Source organism: Oryx dammah, unplaced genomic scaffold (genome assembly GCF_014754425.2).
Source record: "Oryx dammah isolate SB20612 unplaced genomic scaffold, SCBI_Odam_1.1 HiC_scaffold_2, whole genome shotgun sequence".
Classification (NCBI taxonomy): Eukaryota; Metazoa; Chordata; class Mammalia; order Artiodactyla; family Bovidae; genus Oryx; species Oryx dammah.
Genome location: NW_024070186.1, coordinates 58,797,700 through 58,818,691, shown reverse-complemented (window position 1 = coordinate 58,818,691; position 20,992 = coordinate 58,797,700). Strand labels below are relative to the sequence as shown.

Genomic DNA, 20,992 nt, shown 5'->3' with positions numbered 1-20,992 from the left:
CTCTCATTTGTTTAATATTGGGACACTATAATCTCTTTCTACAGCCTCTGCATTCAGCAGACTTGATGCTTCCCTTTTATTAATAATGATTTCTTAGTTTGCTAGAGATGATTGCAGCAGGAAAGATCTCTGCCCTGTCCTTCACGGTCTTATGCTTTTGCCTTTCAGATGTCGGCTATTGAAAACATGGCAGAGAAGCTGGAGAGCTTCAGTGCCCTGAAACCAGAGGCCAGTGAACTTCTACAGTCTGTTCCCTCCATGTTCAACTTCAGAGCTCCTCCCAACGCCCTGCCAGAGAACCTCCTACGGAAAGGAAAGGAACGTTATACCTGCAGGTAACTGCAAAGTTAATCATGACTGGCTTCCCAAAAATCTCCCCTCTGATTTCAAAAGGCCATGCTGTTTGTTTTGGAAATTATTCTTGATTGGATGATTCATAGCAACCATGATAGATTTCAAGCACTTCAAAGTACTCTTTATTTAGTGAGATATAAAAATAGTGGTTTAAAAGATTATTATTAAATGAAAATTTTAACACAGGCCATTTGGTTGTGATAAATGAGGTTGGAAATGGTCCAAATGCTATCTATTTGTTTCACTTTGATGTTTATGAATTTTCTTTCACAGTTAATTATTTTCATCCAAAGGTATAATACTACTGTCCTCAAGCATACATTTATTAATTGTCATGGTATTTAAGAATAAGGCTCTTAATGAAGGACAAATAAGGTCGATAAGTGAGAAAACTAGTTAATAAGTGCCTTGTTACTCATCAGTAGTACAGCAAAGCTTTTATTTGTTTCTGTTTTCTTTTTTTAAAATAAATCATGCTTATCATTTATGAATTGTCTCAGAAATTTGTGGCATCTGACTCAGGCATGTCAATTTATCTGCTATTTGGAAAATGTGTTCCTTTCTTTCCAGAAAAGCTTTTATAGGAACATACCTTGATGGATGAGGTCTTAGAATCTTGTCTGATCTGATACCACTCAATGTACAGAGAGTTGTCACTGTGGCTAACATGTAAAATGAGTTAAAACATTTGAATCTGTTTATATCAACCCAGAACCACAGGCTCCTGTCATTTTTTTATCTCCTTGTCTGGTTTAGTTTTGCAGATGTAAAGATACAGAGTTAATAAAAGAGGCACATGGAGGGGGTCATCAAAACTCAAGTCTGTTTTTATAAACTGCTTGCTTACACATGAGCAAATTCAATGAGACTGGGTCTCATAAGGCAGCCTTTATTTATAGAGTTATTTATATCTGTAGAATGACTTTGTTGCAAATTTTAAATAACAAAGACATGTGAGTTCCATGCAAGATTAATTAAATCAGAAATAAGCATCTGGCTTCTAAGCAGCTTGAGTGAAATATAGGCAATTGTGCTGACTTTTCTCTTATAAATATCTTTTCATAACAGATACTGTGGTAAGATTTTCCCAAGATCTGCGAACCTAACACGGCACTTGAGAACCCACACAGGAGAGCAGCCTTATAGGTTTGACAATGATTTTTACTAAATATCTTGATAACTATTGTAATAAATTGGACCTACTGCCACAATTTTAAAAGAGGCTACTTTTGTGCATGTCTGAGCATATGTCTGTCCAATTTTGATTCAAAGAAGAATTAACTAATGGCTGGGATTAAAATTTAGAAGAGTCTTAATTTCTTGAATCGTCTTCTTATATCTCAATTTAAAAGTTCTAGCAATGTCTAGGGGAGAAGGCAATGGCAACCCACTCCAGTACTCTTGCCTGGAAAATCCCTTGGACAGATGAGCCTGGTAGGCTGCAGTCCATGGGGTTGCTAAGAGTCAGACACGACTGAGCAACTTCACTTTCGCTTTTCACTTTCATGCATTGGAGAAGGAAATGTCAACCCATTCCAGTGTTCTTGCCTGGAGAATCCCAGGGATGGGGGAGCCTTGGGGGCTGCCGTCTATGGGGTCGCACAGAGTTGGACACAACTGAAGCAACTTAGCAGTAGCAGCAGCAGCAGCAATGTCTAGAATAGAATAAGCTTTTAAGAACTGTTAGTCACTTTTAAAATTAAGTGTTTTCTCTCCTCAATGATTCATGCTATTTTAATTGACAATAATCATAACCTTGTAGTCTCCCTTTTCCAAGCCTTGAATCTCTGCTAAGAATTAACAACCCAGATATATCTTAGTTTTCCCAGTACAGCTAAGTCAATGTCTACAAGTCTTGATAGGATGTTTAAAGAATAAATTTTACCTTGAGAGGAGGAAGAAAAAGGGTAGAACAGACAAAATAGAACACATTATAAGAAGAGAGCAGTTCCATCAACAATTTCTGAAGTGCTTCTTAGCCTATTCCCTTAAGTGTCAAAATCAGCCGTATGACACATGGAACTAGGTTTAATTTTAATATTATTCTTTACAGATGAATGCTCATAATCACCATCTCCCTTCCAGTTTTAAAATATCATCTGCGTTGTTCAATGTGCAATGCCTTGCACACGGTATTAGATAACTCATGAATATTTCTTCAGTGAATGAATGTTAGTTATTTTAAGTAATACTGTAATTTTATTTTACTTTGAAATTCTTATGGGTTGCATATGTGTACAATTATTTTTATCTGAATGTTTACTTTTTTCATTAAAATAAATAATTTATCAGCTTTCAAATACTTCTTTATATACAAGCATAAGAAAGTGGGAAGACCAATGTTCGTTTGAAGATAGTTGAAACTTTAGTAGAAAACTAGAGAGACTTAAACTCAGATAATAATAAAGTATTTTCTTAAATCCTTTGCTTTCCTACATGTTCTGTAAATTACTAATCATAAGTAATATTTCCACTTTGTATGTGATAGATTGCATTGGATATAATAGGTCTCAGAGAGATATAAATGTAGGAAGTGTTAGATGATTTCCCTTTTTGAGAAAATGTCATATCCCAGGAATTCTGCTTAAATGGAAGGAAAGATTTCCACACTTATATTTTGTTATGGCCAAGGGTCTGGTATGCAGCTATGATATCATGCTCATTTTTCTCTTTTTTTGTACCTGAATTTGGTGGATTTATTCTGCCCCATAAATGGTGCTATTATTGTATATGTATTTTTAAAAACGCAAACCAGAATTTTGCATAGCTAAGGATCTTAAACAGTTATTTGTTCAGCTCCTCTGTTTCACAAGTGAAAACATCCAGATCCACATATGCTAATTGCCTTCTGTAACTGTTGTCCTTTAGTCGCTAAGTTGTTGTGTCTGACTCTTTGCGAACACATGGACTGTAGCCCATCAGGTTCCTCTGTCCATGGGATTTCCTAGGCAAGAATACTGGAGTGGGTTACCATTTCCTTCTCCAGGGGATCTTCCTGACCCAGGGAACAAACCTGTGTCTCTTGTGTTCTATAAAATCTGATATTAGTAGACCCCTAAATTAAAACACAAATCTAGAACTCTGGGTTTTTATCTCATACCATGATCTCAAAGGCTCCCATACCCTCTATGTTTACCAGGATGGCTTAATCATGTATAGCTCATGAGTGTGTTATATACTTCTTTTTAGAATTTCTGAAACTTAGGATCTGATTTGGGGGTTTCTTAACCACTTACTCCCTGGTAGCTCAGACTGTAAAGAATCCACCTGCAATACAGGATATCTGGGTTTGATCCTTGAATTGGGAAGTTCCCCTGGAGAAGGGAATGGCTACCTACTCCAGTATTCTTGCCTGGAGAATTCCATGGACAGAGGCTATAGTCCGTGGGGTCGCAAAGGGTCAAACACAACTGATCAACTTTCACTTCACTAAACACCTACTAACTTACTGAAGCACTCAAACTTTTGGCCAATTTGTTAGCAGAGGAAAGATAGAAAATAAATGCTTTTTGGTTGGAACTTCCTTATTGATTGAGTTTATTCATGTTAAAGTCAAAGCTATTTATTAGATTTAAATATTCTATGCATGCAAGCAGTTTGAAGCATGTCAAAGACAAAATGTTTCTTCCTTGTGATTTCTGTAGAAATTATTTTAAGTGAAAATTATTCTAAAAAGTTTAATGAGAGTTTAAGTTTTCTCTATCAGTGTTTTTAAGGTTATTCTGCTTAGGACAACACAATTGGGCTCATTGTACCATGATTCTCATTGCAGTGAACCTTGGAAGTTCAAAGAAGGCCCATACATTTTTTTTTTTTTCAAAATCAGAGGCTTAATTATCAATGTGGGATCTTACCATTTTAAAATTAATATTATTAATTTAAATTTGATGGACCTCATGATGCCAGAACAGTTTTTTTAGGGGGAAATTAAATTAGCCCTTGAGTTGGTTTACTGATACTATGCCAAAGTAACTAGTTTAACAAATTTATGTTCCCCACTGGACTAACTAGATTTCTGGCATCATATGGAAACAACTGTAGAACACTTTCAGTGGAACAGGGTACTTTCTCATGTTGAGCCCTCAAATTGGTGTATCTGCATTCAGAAGTAGGAGAAGTGCCATTCACACATGGAAGAATGAGTTAAGGATTTTTTGGTTGTTAAGTTAGAAATTTTCACTTAAAAGTCGTCTAGAGAAAGGTGATTTTTCCTTTCAAGCAACACACACAAAAAATCATATAAACAGCTAACACAATCTTTTTTATAAAAGGCCAGAGGGAAAAATTTTGTCAGTTACCACTTTTCTTCCTTACCATAAGAGCTGGTGGGAAGTGGGGTGGGGTGATGAATTACTCTTTTATTTTGTGACTAAAGGAGAACTTCAGTAATTTATGATTTTTGATCATAAATATCATGGAAGGCAGAAACAATTAGTCAGTCAATATTATGTGCTTTCTTGAAAAAAAAAATTGACCTGGTTTAGAAAAATAGAAATGGAAAACTGAGAGAAATTCAGAATATTGTGGGGGGATGGGTAAACAAGGACCTTGTGCTTTTATTCAAAAAGGAGAATTTAGCACCCTTTCTTTTGTAAAGGTTTAAAAGTTAACACAGTAAAGGCTTTGGGGGCTCCTAATCACTACAGATTATGAAAATTAGAATCTTTGCTATCAGATTAAACTGTTCACATTGCCCCAGTTTTAAAAGTTGGAAATCTTTATTGTTATTTTGCAGAAGATAACAGAATTTCCTTTAGGATTAGCAATTGAGAAAGTGAGTTTACTAAGAAATTATTTAATCAGGCTCTGAAATTTTGAATTTAAAAAAATGATTTTCTTACTTTATTTGAAGAATACTTGAATCTGTTTCCTGTTTGTTTACAGAAAGTTTAATTGTCCTAAGTGGAAAATAAAATGGCTACCATTTCTTAATGTCTTTAATTTTGTCAGCTTTGCTTGAAATACTAGAACTGATTACCTGGGTAAACTTGTGAGCAAAATAAATTATCAGTATTTTATTATGATTTTTCACAAAGTCATAAAAATCTTTGATGCAATCAAAGTCATTTACCAGAATTGAAATCTTGGCAATGTGGATAGTAATCTTTGCTGCAGTGTTGTTTTATGGATGATAATTTTGGAGATCTGGTTTGCTTGTCTTGAGAAATGTCTTTTGATTTGCTTGCAAATATTTGCTCTGTGTTTGCTTTTCAGATGCAAGTACTGTGACAGGTCCTTCAGCATATCTTCTAACCTGCAGCGGCATGTTCGCAACATCCACAATAAAGAGAAGCCCTTTAAGTGTCACTTATGTGATAGGTGTTTTGGTCAACAAACCAACTTAGACAGACACCTCAAGAAGCACGAGAATGGGAACATGTCTGGTAGGTCATTGACTGTCTTCTGAGGAGGAGATGCTTGGCTTATTCTTCTTATTTTAAAAGACAGTTGTGATCGCCCATCTCTCATTCCCCTTTGACACGAGAATCAGATCCTATTATGAAAATTTGTAGCACTTTTCCCTTGAGATTTTTGAATCAAGTGAACTATTGAATAATATACAACTCAGAGCTTCATTTGGATCATTTTATTTTCTGGATGCATCTCAATGGGAAGTCTCAATCACAGAGAACCATAGTTGGAACTCAAAGGAGACTGATGAATCATGATTTTCTAAATCGCAGGGAACAATCTTTGACCCTGTTGGCACAGAACGTGGCCACTGGCCTGGCCAGGATGACCAGAGTAGAGCCCCACACTCTCAGCATTAACCTAGAAACCACAGCTGCTTTTGCAAACAGCCTGCAGTTCGGAAAACTTCTCTAGGGGACCTGTTTTAGATATGAGAGATAAAAGGCTGTCAACCTGATCAGAGTAGCCTGCAGCAAATGCTAGTCATGTGTGATTTTTGATCACAAATTCTGATGCAAAATTAAGTTTAAAATGGCAAAAAACTAGCCTTCCTTTAACCCAGGCCTACTAATGCATTGTTAGCAGAAGACATGGTGGTTTTCTTGCCTTTGACTTCTAATGTGTGTGTGTGTGTGTGTACTCAGTGGCTCAGTTGTGTCCAACTATTTGTGACCCCATGGACTGTAGCCCACAACTCTCCTCTGTCCATGAAATTTTCCAGGCAAGAATACTGGAGCAGGTTGCCATTTCCTACTCCAGGGGATCTTCCTGATTCAGAGATTGAATTTGCATCTGTTGCGTCTCCTGCATTGGCAGGCAGATTCTTTACCACTGTGCCACCTGGGAAGCCCTTGGCTTCTAATACTTAGATAACATTGACCAGCTGGCATGTGTGTGTGATGCCAATCTATGTAGCTGTAATTGTTTCTAGAGAATTAAGGGAATGACTTGGCAGTGAGGGGAAGGTGCATGCATGGAATCCCTGAAGAGATTTTAAGAACAGAGAAAAGTTGGGTTGATACAAAGTAGTCTTTCCTTAAGGAAATTATTTTATTATTAATCCTTCCTCTAGTGTAAAGGCACATTGCTTATGATTTTTGAATGAACTATGTACTCTTTGTTTCCCTTAAAGCCAAAACTCCAATGATCATGGTTTAAAAATATGGGATTTTAGAGACAAGAGTCTAATTTAGTACTGAAAAGTGACAACATTTTCTGCATACACCCTTATGGTATATCACTATAATTTTTCTAGTCAAAATTATTTCAGAAAATAAATAAATAATTTAAAAGGTATAATGTGTCAAAATTGAATACTTATTTGTTGGCCCAGATTATAACTTCATGAAGCTGAAGGGTATTCTAACCACTTGTGTTTGGCATCTAGACTATTGTGATGAACTATCAAGCCACAGATATTCTTTGGGCAAGATAAACAAACAAAGCAAATATTAGTATCAAGTTTGACCACATATTATAAAGAGTTTATAATTTGTACATGTATGGAAATTTTAGGCAATCTTTTGATACAGCTATTTTGATTCTAATTTTATAGGTAAGGAAACTGAAGAAGCTTCTATAATCCACAGACCCAATATTGTCTTCGTAATACTGTCTCAAGACTGGTGTGTTCTGGATCTGCCCACAGCTTAGCTCAACAAAGCAGAATACCATATTTTCAGCATGTGTTCAGGCTTTATTTGATAACATACATTAGCACAGGGGCAATAAATACATATTAACTGCCACCAGGACTGGGTATACAGTTTTTTCCTGGCAGAATGTTTTTAAGACTTTTCTATAATTTGTCTCACTCTGTACTCTCGTTCTACAAATAAAAACGTTCCTATATCACAGTGGGAGTAGGAGGAAGCTGGTGGGAGAAAGAGCATCTTTGGGGAGATTGTACTTCATGATTTCAGTGGTTCACAGTAGTCCCCATTATTCATTGGCACAGATACTGTGGTAAAATTGGGAAGACCTTGACCTCCTAAAGTTTTCATTATTAATACTTGAAAAAGCCTGTTTTAGGAAACAACACTGATCGAATGAAGAAAGTGTGAGATTTCAAATAAGTCGCACTCTAAATAATAGTCTTTTTCACAAAAGACTTTCTCTCCCCTTAGGTACGGCAACATCATCGCCTCATTCTGAACTGGAAAGCACAGGTGCAATCCTCGATGACAAGGAAGACGCTTACTTCACAGAAATTCGAAATTTCATCGGGAATAGCAACCATGGCAGCCAGTCCCCCAGGAACACCGAAGAGAGGTAAAGCTGGTCTTTCCCTTTTCAAAGTCAATGATTTCAGTAGTGAATGTTTTGAAATACATTTCAGTGCTCATTTTTCTGACACTGCTTTACTCCTGCCACCAATGGTTGGTGTTTATTTAGTACAGATTAAATACCAAATGTTCTTCTAAGCACTTTATGTGTATCAATAAACTTAATTACCCTAATAACCCTATGAGATAGGGACTGTAATTATGTAATTTTATCACTGAAGGAATGGCGACATTGAAGGTTAAATAACTTGCTAAATGTCACATAAGCAATAAACGAGATTTAACCTGGGCTATCTGATTCTATAGCCCACGATTTTAGCACCATTCTATTCTGCCTCTCTTTATAGCTAATTAGAATATTTTATCAAACCTTGGCAATTAGAAGGGAAAGCCACACAGGGGTTCAGTTGAATCACTGACTAATGCTGGTTACTATTATGTATCGTATTATGTATAATGTATACATACAGTGAGAGTGTTAGTTGTTCAGCCATGTCTACCTCTTTGCAACCATGCCCATGGACTGCCAAGCTCCTTTGTCCATGGATGGGATTCTTCAGGCAAGAATACTGGAGTGGGTTGTCATTCCCCTCTCTAGAGGATCTTCCCAACCCAGGGATTAAACCTGGATCTCCTGCACTGCAGACAGATTCTTTACTCTCTGAGCCACCAGGGAAGCCCCATACATATAATGTATGACTATATATATTATATGACTATATGTATCTATATATGTTAACATTATATGACTGTATGTATCTATAGATATTTATATCTAAAATACTTATTGTCATCCAAATATCTTTTTTGAAACCATTTGTGACTTAATAAGATTCTATTACTTCTTTATATGCTTTGAAGTGCATCCTTATTTAATTCCAGCATGTTTGTTTCGGTGGGTATAATTACACTTGTTTTTAGTGACCTGGTGTGCTGGATTCCTCTTGTCATTCTCAACATTAAGCATATATGGCTTAATTGATACAGAAATAGGGCTTCTCTGGTGGCTCAGCAGTAAAGAATCTGCCTGCAATGCAGGAGATGCGGATTCCATCCCTGGGTCAGGAAGATCCCCTGGAGAAGAAAATGGTTACCGACTCCCGTATTTTTGCCTGGGAAATCCTGTGGACAGAGGAGCTTGGCAGGCTGCAGTTCATGGGTTGCAAAGAGTCGGACACTACTGAGTAACTAACAGCCCAACAATCTAGCATTTTATGTTTTATGTGATATAAAGGAAACATTATTTTACCCAAACTACTGGATTTAATTTTTCTTACCTATAAGTTATAAATATCTGGCATTGAGAACTGTGTTATTCTAAATATAACTATCCAATGGCCTATTAAATTAGGATGCTGCACTGTAAATTTTAATGTAACATGAAATTAGTTAATGAAAGTTCCATTACTTTTTATCACACAAATGTTGTTATTGTTCTCCGTTTTTGATGCTATTAAAAGTCAGAGTTAATTGTTTCAGGTAGTTTTCCATTAAGGCAGTATTAAATAAGCATTATTTTCCAAGATTATATAAAAATATATGATCACTTCTGTTCTTTGGCTTGTATAAAAGTGTCTCTAAGGGAATGAGGAGAGAATATCTGCTATTGTATGACTCTTCGAGCTTCTGAGAAGCCTGACAAAACTAAACTTTGTGCTGTTGGGTGTATCTCTCCCTCTGCTTGCCCATGTGTACACGTGTGTGTGTGTGTGTGTGTGAGAGAGAGAGAGAGAGAGAGAAAGAGAGGGAGAGATAGAAAGGCAGAGGTGAGGCAGATACTCAGAAGCACAAAGTACTAAGGACAAGTAAGAAAGACAGTCATGATCTTATATTTTAATAATGATGGTTACATGATACAAATAAGAAATATCGAACAAAAAGCACCATTTGTGTTCTGAGACACCTATTCAGATTTCAAACCCTTAGTTGGAAATTTGTGAACCATAAAGCTGCAACATCTGGCTTCAACATGTCTAAACAGCATAGAAGTAAGAAGACTGAGTCATCTAACTTTTCTCCCCTCAACTCCTATCAGACTACTTTTGATGAATAATTTATCTTCTATAAATTGCCACATTTGAAGGCAAAATTAACAAATCGGTTTTCTTAATCACATTGGCTTTGTTACGTTTGGTCTTCATCCATGCACTCTTTTGTTCTTTTACTTTTTCTTTCATTTATTTTAAAATAACAATTTCGAGCCATTCAGGCCAGCAAGTTGGCAGTGTAACTGGAAACTAATAATTTATGTCTGTGCAAAACATGTTTTCATCATTCTTTGATAAAAGAGGTTAAGTGATGGATTGTATAAAAAAAACTTAATGATGATATGACTTTTTCTGGTCAAATGAATTTTTACTATGTGCCTCTGTCACACCCAGGATTGTTTAATTTATGTATTTTTTTTTTGTTCTGGGAAATCTAAATATAAAATTATACTCATTTTTTTTAATGTGGGAAATTGATGGGGGTCTATTGCTGGTATCTGATTTTCCATAACCTGAAAAATAGTTACATTGTGAAAATTGTACATGACTGTAACAATAATTTCGCAGCCTCAGCAAGTTTTCTGAGTTAGTAAATAGGTAGGACTACCGGGTGCCAGCGTGTATGCTAAGTCGCCTCAGTTATGTCTGACTCTTTGCAACCCCATGGACTGTATGTAGCCTGTCAGCCTCCTGTGTCTCAGCATGGGATTCTCCAGGCAAGAATACTGGAGTGAGTTGCCATTTCCTTTTCCAGGGGATCTTCCTGGTCCAGGGATCGAACCCACATCTCTTGAGTCTCCTGTATTGGCAGGCAGGTTCTTTACCTCTAGCACCACATGGGAAACCCACCTAAACACCTACGACTGTTTAATTTCTAACAAGCTTTCTGTACTTGGGCAAGTGCCTTAACCTCTCTGATCATATATCTTTGAAAGGAGGAAGTTAGGAGAGATTCAAAACATTCATAATTATTTTCTAACAGTTTCATCTTAATCTTGCAATGAAAGAAATTTAGCTTACACATATTTTAATGTTTCCTTTAAAGCCTGAAAAGCTTATCCTCATTTCATAAACATTCTCAGATATATTAAATGGGGACTTCTATGTTATTAAACATGTTTTATAATTAAACTTTCGAATTACATATTGCAATCCTTGCCACTACTAAAATACTACAAATGATGTTTTAAATATAATAGGCTTCTTTTGCATCATTATATTACACATATAAACTTCAAAAGATATTTGTACAATGACATTTTTATATCATTTCCCACCCCAGTGTTATCCTGGGAAACAAGGAATCTTTTTACATTCAGACTATCGCGGATAATTTGAACAAAGTACAAATAAATGAGTTCTCAATCACTTCCAAGTCTCAGGAGAGTGTTTAAGTGCCGTACACCACCAGGGTCACCTAGAAAGAGCAAATACTGGTTGGTCCTTGGCAGCTACTCTAACACTTTCTTTGAACTCTTAGATTCTCTTGAAGCATGCATGTTGAAGCTTTGGCAGTATTGCTTATGGGTATGAGTTTTCCAGAAATCTGTTCTCTTAAATGGTGCATACTTATATGGTAATTAGGTAACTTTATGTAGAGAAAAACCTGTGTGTGCTTTTTATATCATATATAACAATATCATTTATCAAGCAAAGGCCTGATAAGAAATAGGAGACTAAGATTGTTTTCCCAGTTCTGCCAGAGGTTCCATTTATAATCTGAATAATCACACAATTATGTTTTTCATTTTGCCATTTGTGAGGTTACATTATTTTCCCATGGTTGCCATAGAGCGTAAATGATAAAAATTTACTCTAGAAATGTGGAAAACCTAAATTATTGCTAGAAAGGCATAATGTTAATAATAGAGCTAACTGCATGTTTTGAAATGACACCAGTAATTGAACCTGCTTCTTTTTTATGCTTTTGAAAGAATGAATGGCAGTCACTTTAAAGATGAAAAGGCTTTGGTGACCAATCAAAATTCAGACTTACTGGATGATGAAGAAGTAGAAGACGAGGTGTTGTTAGATGAGGAGGATGAAGACAATGACATTACTGGGAAAATGGGAAAGGAACCAGGGACGAGTAACTTACATGAAGGAAACCCCGAGGATGACTATGAAGACACCAGCACCCTGGAAATGAGCTGTAAAGCATCCCCAATGAGGTGAGAAGCAAGGGTGGACCCACATAGGGTTATGATTCCCGCTGCTCTGTTCTTCCATAAGCATGCTGTTCCAGGGGATAAGCAATTTGTGAGCATGAATCATAAAAGCTGCTTGAATTAGCAAGGCATACGCAGTGGATTAATTTTAAAAAGACGGAAACAAGTGGCCATGAACATAATCCGCAGCATATAAATACATCGATCGATGTGGAACTCTGATTAATCTGAGGAAGGAAGGGTAAATGAAAGGGTAAACAAGTACACAATCACTTGTTTAGACTCTACCTATAAAACTCAAAGAAAAATAGAGCTTTTGGCATTATCTAATTTATTCAGTTTGTCATGTGTTATTCAAATATTATTGAGAGAAATATCACTTTATTTGCTGTATATGGAATCTATATAGATGACAGATGTTTAAAAGGAAAACATTAGCCCAATAATTAAATTGACTGGACTATTATATTTTCATATGGATAATTGGTACCAACTGAATATCATCATAACTGGCTTTATTTTAAATGAAAATTGTAAATGTACGAATTCTGTCTCCACTGCATTGCTGACTTCACATGTCATTGACTTTAATTCTTAATCTCAAATATATTCTTGCTTTCGTCATTAAAAATCTTAAAAGAAATATATGTATAAGATAGAATATTTGTAAGTTTTTAGAAGAATCCAAGAATCGATGGAGGCTACTTTCTGCTGCAAATATACTATGACGTTTGACAAGTGTATGGAATCAAATGAAAAGTGATTTGGTTGGATATCAAACTGAAAAAGAAGAAAAAAAAACCCTCTGTGCTTTCCCATTGGTTCATTTTAGGTATAAAGAGGAAGAATATAAAACTGGACTTTCTGCTCTAGATCATATAAGGCACTTCACAGATAGCCTCAAAATGAGGAAAATGGAAGATAATCAATACACAGAAGCTGAGGTGTCTTCTTTCAGTGCTTCCCATGTGCCAGAGGAACTTAAACAGCCGTTACACAGAAAGTCCAAGTCACAGGTACATGCTTTCCTGCCGTATAGCCTCCTGGCGACATTGTGCCTTTGACGCCAAAGGCAGATACTCTTTGCAATGTTCTAGAATCTGAGCAGGTTCAGATGCTTTACTCAAAAGGTTCCTATCTCTGCCTATGATTGAATCCAAAATAGTCAACCACTACAGCAACTAATATGACTGGATTCTGCACAGAAATTTCTGTGACAAACCCTGACTTCCAATAATCCAACCGTTCCTTTGCAATCAGCTTACTTTTGTAGAGATGGTCCATAAACATTTGATTGCACCTATTTGGAGTAGGAAATGGCAACCCACACCAGTATTCTTGCCTGGAGGATTCCATGGACAGTACATGGGGTTGCAAAGAGTTGAACACAACCTAGCGACTAACAATTTCACTTCCTTTGTATATTACTTCAGAATTATTTTCTAATTGCTTTATGTCTATAATTTTTGTCAACCTAATTATATTTTGATATTTTTGGAAAGTGACTTCTATCCCCTGTTCTTTTTTCTCACTGTACATAGTTACTAGCTTCCCTTGTAGCTCAGTTGGTAAAGAATCTGCCTGCAATGCAGGAGACCCAGATTTGATTCCTGGGTTGGGTGGATACCCTGGAGAAGGAAATGGCAACTCACTCCAGTATTCTTGCCTGGAGAATCCCATGGACAGAGGAGCCTGGAAGGCTATAGTCCATGGGTTTGCAAGACTTGGACATGAATTAGTGACTAAACCACCATACACAGTTAATATACAAATCAACTAATGATAGAATTTAGAAATAAACTAAATTTAGGAGGGTCAGAGTTGAAATGAATTGCCAAAAGTCTATAGCAACTTAATGGCAAACCTGGAAATTAACCCTATCAGTTTTAAATGAATGAATGAATGGTACCCAAGTTCGATGGGGTTTACAGTAATCTATCACCACTATGGTAACCAAAATAAATCCATCTAAGGATCTATAAATATCATTGAAAAAAGCCTCAGTTCTTCTTCCACAAAAAAGGGAATCAGTCCTTTCTGCTTGACATCTGCCCTCAACCAGTTTGTTTGTTCAGGTCCTTTTTACAAAAAGAAGAAAAAAAACCTTTCTGTCATAACCATATTTGTTGGTCACTTTGGTCTAATTGTTTGTCCTGAGTTCATTTTGGAGGTGCCCCTACATACCAAACCGTGTGACTATATTTGGAAATTTTCTATTTGGCGGAGATGTTTTGGGCCATCTTAATAGCAAATGTGGTCATATCTCAACTAAAGTGGGAAAAACATTATCCCACTGGTATAGTACCAATTTTAAAATATTAGTAAATTCAGTAAAACGTCATAAGATGTCATGTATGGTAACAGACAAAACAAATGTTTTTTCTGAATTGAAGTGAAAGCAGCCAGCCTCATCTCTGACTAGCTGCACTTCTGTGGGTTTGAGAACATCACTTCACAACTATGGGTACCGTTTCCTTACTGTAAAGTGAGGTGAGTGGAGAAGATGTCTAAGATCCCTTCCTGCTCTATCATTCAATGGTGATAAAAATGAATTTTTAAATTTCTAACTGTCCAGCCAGTTTAGACATCTCATTTTCACTTGGAGACAGCCATAAGAAGTGGCTAATGTTTTTTGTTTATTTAACTCTTAGTTTCCCATTTTTCCTTCCTTATTGATCAGAGAAGCTGGGGAGCCAACTTTTCTTTTTTTTGAAAAAAATTATTTTCATTATTCCACCCCAAATTATAAGGCACAATACTGAAAATTCCTGAAACTGTCACAAGTGATAGAAAGCAAAGGGTCCAGGGAACCTAGAGGTATTAGAAGTTATATATTTCAGTACCAGCATTTTGATATATAAAGTCCCTGCCCAACTGGGCTAACAATTACCCTCATGAGAAATGCTAGAATTTTGCAATTTTTAACTTGTATTTTTATTGTTACTTTATAATGTCATATATATGTATATATATTTATATCAGTTTGAAAATGGTCAGGCCTTTTTGCAAACTGACTTTGTTTCATGAGACTTAATTCTTTCATTCCATTGTTGCTGTCAGTTTTGTGCTGAGCACTGATCCTTGTGCATGAAAATGTTTATTTCCTTTGATTACCAAAAGACAGATATTCCATATTTACCACTGTCTAGAATCTGAATAGATTCAGATGCTTTATTCAAAACTCATACATTTACTCTGTGATTTTTATAGTGATTGAACGCAAAATAGTTGACTAATACAACAGTGGCTGCCCTCTGCCTGGAATTTTCCCTGAAAAACCTATCCTACAAAAAGGTAGTTTCAGGAGGCATGGATGCATGCACACTAAGTAGCTTCAGTCGTGTCCAACTCTCTGCGACCCTATGGACTATAGCCCACCAGGCTCTTCTGTCCACGGGATTCTCCAGGCAAGAATACTGGAGAATTGCCATTCCCTTCTCCAGGGGATCTTCCCGACTCAGGAATCAAACCTGTGTCTCTTTTGTCTCTTGCAATGGCAAGTGGGTTCTTTACCACTCGTGCCGCCTGTGATACCTGTAGTTTCAGGATTCGTGCGTGTGTGCTATGTCTCTTCAGTCGTGTCCGATTCTGTGTGACCTTATGGACTGTGGCCCGCCTGGCTCCTCTGTCCATGGAATTATCCAGGCAAGAATACTGGAGTGGGTTGCCATGCCCTTCGCCATGGATAGTTTCAGGATAACAGGTATTATTTACATCAGGCACGCTAAGCTAAACACTTTATGTAAGTTAGTGCTTGTGGTTCCTCCACAACCGTTGGAAGTAAGTTCTTATTATTATCCACATTTTATATGAAGGAAGTAACCTTGAAAGATTAAGCAACTTGCCCAAGGTCACATAGCTAGTTGAATAGAGGCAAGATAGAAGCCAGGATTAAAACTTAGGATTTCAAAATTTTCACTTTGCTCCCTTTTCTTTTTCTAAATACCAGAATGAGTTTTGTTAAAACCATGTCAGACTAATCTTTTATCTTGATCTGTAAATGTGAGTACATAATTGAAATAATAGTTAAGTGCTCACTTCACCCATACTTTAAACCTGCAAAGGAGAAGGACTCTTTATTATTTATCCTTACCTCCCTAGAACCTAGCACAGTGCCTGGCACAGAGTAGATGCTTAAGAAATATTTTTTAAATGTCTGCTGAGATTTTGTGGAGGTCCAAAAGGCAAATTGCATGCAGAAAAGTCAAATGTGTACATTTAGAGCGGTGACCCAGCAAATCAAAGTCAGCCTGAGAGGGCAGATTTTCTAACTGTATGCCATGATTACGGAAGAAACCACAGACTGGCCACATGTCTCAGCATGACTCCCAGAGATGAAATTCTGCTTCACAACAGAGGCATTTTGTCTTTGTTTACCGACAGTGGAATGTCTTTGGCAGGACTTTAATGATTCCACTTCAGCAGCATTTTGACAAGCAAGTTAGCGATGGATGAGACCAACAATAGCAAATCAACAGTGAAAAGTTCACTCCCAAGTCAAGACCAAACATTTTATTTGAATATTTTACTTGGCAGCAAATGGGGAGATTCTCTGAACAGTTATTTAGAATTTGACATGATAATAGGTAAGAGAGAGCACTTCCTCACAGAGCACCCCTGTACATCTTCTGTTTAGCAGACCTTCGAGCCCAGGGGTGAGAACTTTGTTGGGTCTTGTGATATGTTTGAGTTTTTGGTAGAACCTACTTGATCTACCTCGATTTTCAAGGTCTTTGAGTGTCAGCATTGAATATTTCAAGCTTGGAGGGGAAGTGGAGAGAGGACACTGGATTTGGGCAGATAAGCTTTTATTGATGACTTCCCTGGTGGCTCAGACGGTTCAGTGTCTGTCTACAAAGTGGGAGACCCGGGTTTGATCCCTGGGTCGAGAAGATCCCCTGGAGAAGGAAATGGCAATCCATTCCAGTACTATTGCCTGGAAAATCCCATGGACAGAGGAGTCCAGTAGGCTACAGTCCATGGGGTCGCAAAGATTCGGACACAGCTGAGCTACTTCACTTTCTTTCAGTGTCTAATTAAGTGACTCTGGGCAAGTCTTTTCACCTTCAGGGCTCTCAGTCATCCAGAGAAGTAGTCTGTGGCATGCTTCCTCTAGATGCTTCCACAGTGCTGTCAAGGCAGAATTGTCTCTTATTTGTATTTTCTGTTTCAGTTGTAAGCGTTCACTAATGTTTTGGGTGAGTCAAACATGTACATCAACAGTGGAAGAATGGTTATTATATTTATGGCTGGGGAGGGGGTGACTCCTGTTTCTTAACGGAGGCATGATTGTCATTCTAGGTAGGATCATTAATTTTTTGTTCTGCAGATTGTGTCACTTTTGTGGCCCTGAGGCACTGAAGGCCAGCAGGAACTCCATGCCATTGTAACACACAAGAAATGTCCCTCACTTTTCCCAACACACCCATGAGGGATGCTCCTTCTCAGGATCCCATCTCTTCCTAACATTCATCCAAGAGAGCCTTCAAATGAAAAGCGATATTTTTCAAATGCCATTTACCAGTTCTCTCCTTTCTACCCCAGGCATACGCTATGATGTTGTCATTGTCCGACAAGGAGTCCCTGCATTCTTCATCCCACAGTTCTTCCCACGTGTGGCATAGTATGGCCAGGGCTGCAGCGGAATCCAGCGCCATCCAGTCCATAAGCCACGTATGACATTCTCAAGGTTGACCAGAGTGGGACCAAGTCCAACAGTAGCATGGCTCTTTCACATAGGACTATTTAAAAGACTGCTGAGCAGAATGCCTTAGAAACCTGAAAGGTCACTCCTGTAAAGTCTGGGGACCTTAAACGGAATGATTAAAAAAGAAAAGAAAGAAAGAGAAAGAAAGAAAGAAAGAAAAGGAAACTATTTATTCTCGATATTTTGTTTTGCACAGCCAAGGCAGCTGCTGACTTCTGGAGGATCAATGCGACTCAAAGTGATTCAGTAAAAATGAAAACCTTGCTGGGCAGAAGGCGTCTTCCCATTCACCTTGCCCTTGGGAGTGGGTGGGTGAGAGGAGCAGTTGAGATGGCGGCATGAACACTCCATAGAAACTGACTTCTTTTTTTGTACCTGACACGTGATTGGGAACAGTTGCTTTTAATTACAGATTTAATTTTCTTGCTTTGTTAAAGTTTTTATGTAATTTAACCCTTTGAAGACAGAAGTAGTTGAATGAAATGCACACTTGATTATTATAGAAACTGATAACAGGGAGTTTCCCATTAACTTTTGCCTTCTTTAAGTACATTGTTTAAAACTAGGGAACAAGGGTATGTGTATATTGTAAACTATGGATGTTCAAATGCTCAGAGAGGTTAAGTCAGTGAAGTAACCTGTTCATCACCAGTACCGCTGTACCACTACACTAATAGAAGGTTTGCCAAATCCTTGTAATAACATCTTAATTTTAGACAATCATGTCACTGTTTTTTAATGTTTAATTTTTTGTGTGTGTTGCGTGTATCATGTATTTATTTGTTGGCAAACTATTGTTTGTTGATTAAAATAGCACTGTTCCATTCAGCCACTACTTTCTGACGTCCGAGGCACACCCCGTTTTGAATTGCAAGGACCAAGGTGACTCGACCTGTGTATGGGAGTGCCAAATGGTGTCTGGCTTTTCTTAACATTCCTTTTTTTTGTTGTTTTGTTTTCCTTCTTAATGAGCTAAATACGAATAGATGCAACTTAGTTTTTGTAATACTGAAATTGATTCAATTGTATAAACGATTATAATTTCTTTCATGAAAGCATGATTCTTCTGATTAAAAACTGTACCCCATATTTTATGCTGGTTGTCTGCAAGCTTGTGCGATGTTATGTTCATGTTAATCCTATTTGTAAAATGAAGTGTTCCAGACCTTATGTTAAAAGAGAGACGTAAATAACAGACTGTATTCAGTTATTTTGCCCTTTATTGAGGAACCAGATTTGTTTTCTTTTTGTTTGTAATCTCATTTTGAAATAATCGGCGAGTTGAGGTACTTTCTTCCAATGCTTTGTACAATATAAACTGTTATGCCTTTCAGTGCATTACTATGGGAGGAGCAACTAAAAAATAAAGACTTACAAAAATGGTTATTTTTCCCACAGTGTTGTATTTTCCCTTCTCATGCAATTTTCGTTTCCCTTTGGGATCCAGTGATTTAAAGATATGCCGTCTGGGACTTTGATGCCCTAACAGATACATGGAATGTAGAGCATGTGTGTATAGACATTTGAGATGACATGAAAGATAGCCCTTGGCCCATGGGGAATTGGACTCTCTTCCATTCATTGCTCTGGAATTTCTCCATGTGGTGCAAAGTCAGGGCTCAGGTGCAATAGTACAGGGTCCTTAGGATCACCCCACATCTGCAGCACCCATTTTAGTTAGAACAGAGCAACCTAGTTTTTTTTTTTTCTTCTTTATTTTACGTAGTACATGCCAAAAGGTGTTCTGTGCTTATTTTTGTTTTTAATAACCCAAATTCTGTTAACTGATTCACAGGAGGATGGGGACCTTTTAAATTTTCTATGATCATTTTAAGTCTTTTTCACATGCAAAATATAATTTTTTTCATGATTAGAATCAGAGGGTAGATATGATTTTGAGTTTTCTTTCTTTACCCCCACCAAAAAATTCACTGCATATTGCTACAAATTCTTCAAAATAATCACTTAGCAGTTTCTCCATTTTCCATGGGTTTGACCTCCTATGATTTCTTTAACCATTTCACTTCTGTTGAAAATTTATGCTTTCTGCTTTTCACTAGTGTAAGCAATGCTATTTTAATGTTCATTAAAATTGTAATTAATTGGGGTAATTGTTTCTATGTGTTCATATATGTATGCACAGGTTTGAATCGTGATGAGTGGTATTTCCATATTATAAATTCTCTAGTGGAGGAGCCACTATGAATATTCTTTGAACCTTAAATATTATGCCAGTTGTTTGAGAATGTGGCTTTTCAACCAGGCCAGCTGTAGAGGTTTTAACAAATTCTGCAGATTAAACAAGTATGACAGATAGAAGTAGATCCAGACTAATTTCCCTGTTTGTTTATTTATTCATTCTTAGCCAAATTGCCAGATATGGAGAAACTTCCTACATCCTTTCTAAATGTCAGTAGTATAAGAATTAAATACGGGGGGGGGGAGGGGATAAATATTGCTTTTTAAATAGAAAGTGGGCACAGAAAATATTCAGAAAATATACTAAAACTCTAAACTGGTCTACACAGAAAGAGAAGAAGAATCTAGTGTTTGAGACATAAGAACAACACATTCAAGAAAATGGAGACTGGGAATGTGTTATCCATTTCCCTTTGTTTTAAAGAAAAAAACCTATAAGTTCTGAAGTTGTTTGAATATTCTCAACACTACTGAATTCTTGTTAGATTCTGAGCATGACATTTCAGTTGTTTGCTAATGCTTAGCCCCCTCCAAATTCCAAAGAGGTTTTCAAGCCTCACATTTCTGCTTTCTTTTACATTCATCTTGCCAGCTGTCTTGCACCACATGGCCCTGTGGGGAGACCATGAGATGTGGTGGAGACAAGGTTGGATTTGGAAGGTGAAGACCTGAGTTTGAGTTCCGGTTCTATTCCTTTGGTGGCTTTGAGGTCTTAAGCAAGTTATATACCTTTCAAAATCTCATCTGTAAAACCAGGGTAATAATACCTGCTTCTCCTGCTACTGTACTAGGTTTCTCTGGATGCTGAAAATCAAAATATATTTTTAGAAATATTTGGGAAAAGTTGAACACATGCAGGCGCTTCATAATTTTTGTGGT

General features: G+C 37.0%; 1 protein-coding gene across 11 annotated transcripts in view; it reads left to right on the top strand.

Moving 5' to 3' along the window:
- The window catches only part of MECOM (MDS1 and EVI1 complex locus), a 631,434-nt gene extending 612,136 nt beyond the window's left edge, over window positions 1-19,298 (top strand). For 8 of the 11 annotated variants that reach the window (XM_040248446.1, XM_040248514.1, XM_040248456.1 and 5 more), the window contains 7 exons: window positions 169-335; window positions 1,423-1,500; window positions 5,569-5,738; window positions 7,893-8,037; window positions 11,974-12,210; window positions 13,040-13,223; window positions 17,752-19,288. In XM_040248446.1, the coding sequence (XP_040104380.1) occupies window positions 169-335; window positions 1,423-1,500; window positions 5,569-5,738; window positions 7,893-8,037; window positions 11,974-12,210; window positions 13,040-13,223; window positions 17,752-17,886 (1,116 nt within the window). In that variant the 3' untranslated portion in view covers window positions 17,887-19,288. Of the gene's footprint in view, window positions 1-168; window positions 336-1,422; window positions 1,501-5,568; window positions 5,739-7,892; window positions 8,038-11,973; window positions 12,211-13,039; window positions 13,224-17,751 lie in introns of all 11 variants that reach the window. The other 3 variants (XM_040248428.1, XM_040248506.1, XM_040248478.1) reach the window with 3 other exon arrangements.
- Window positions 19,299-20,992: the final 1,694 nt, after the last annotated feature.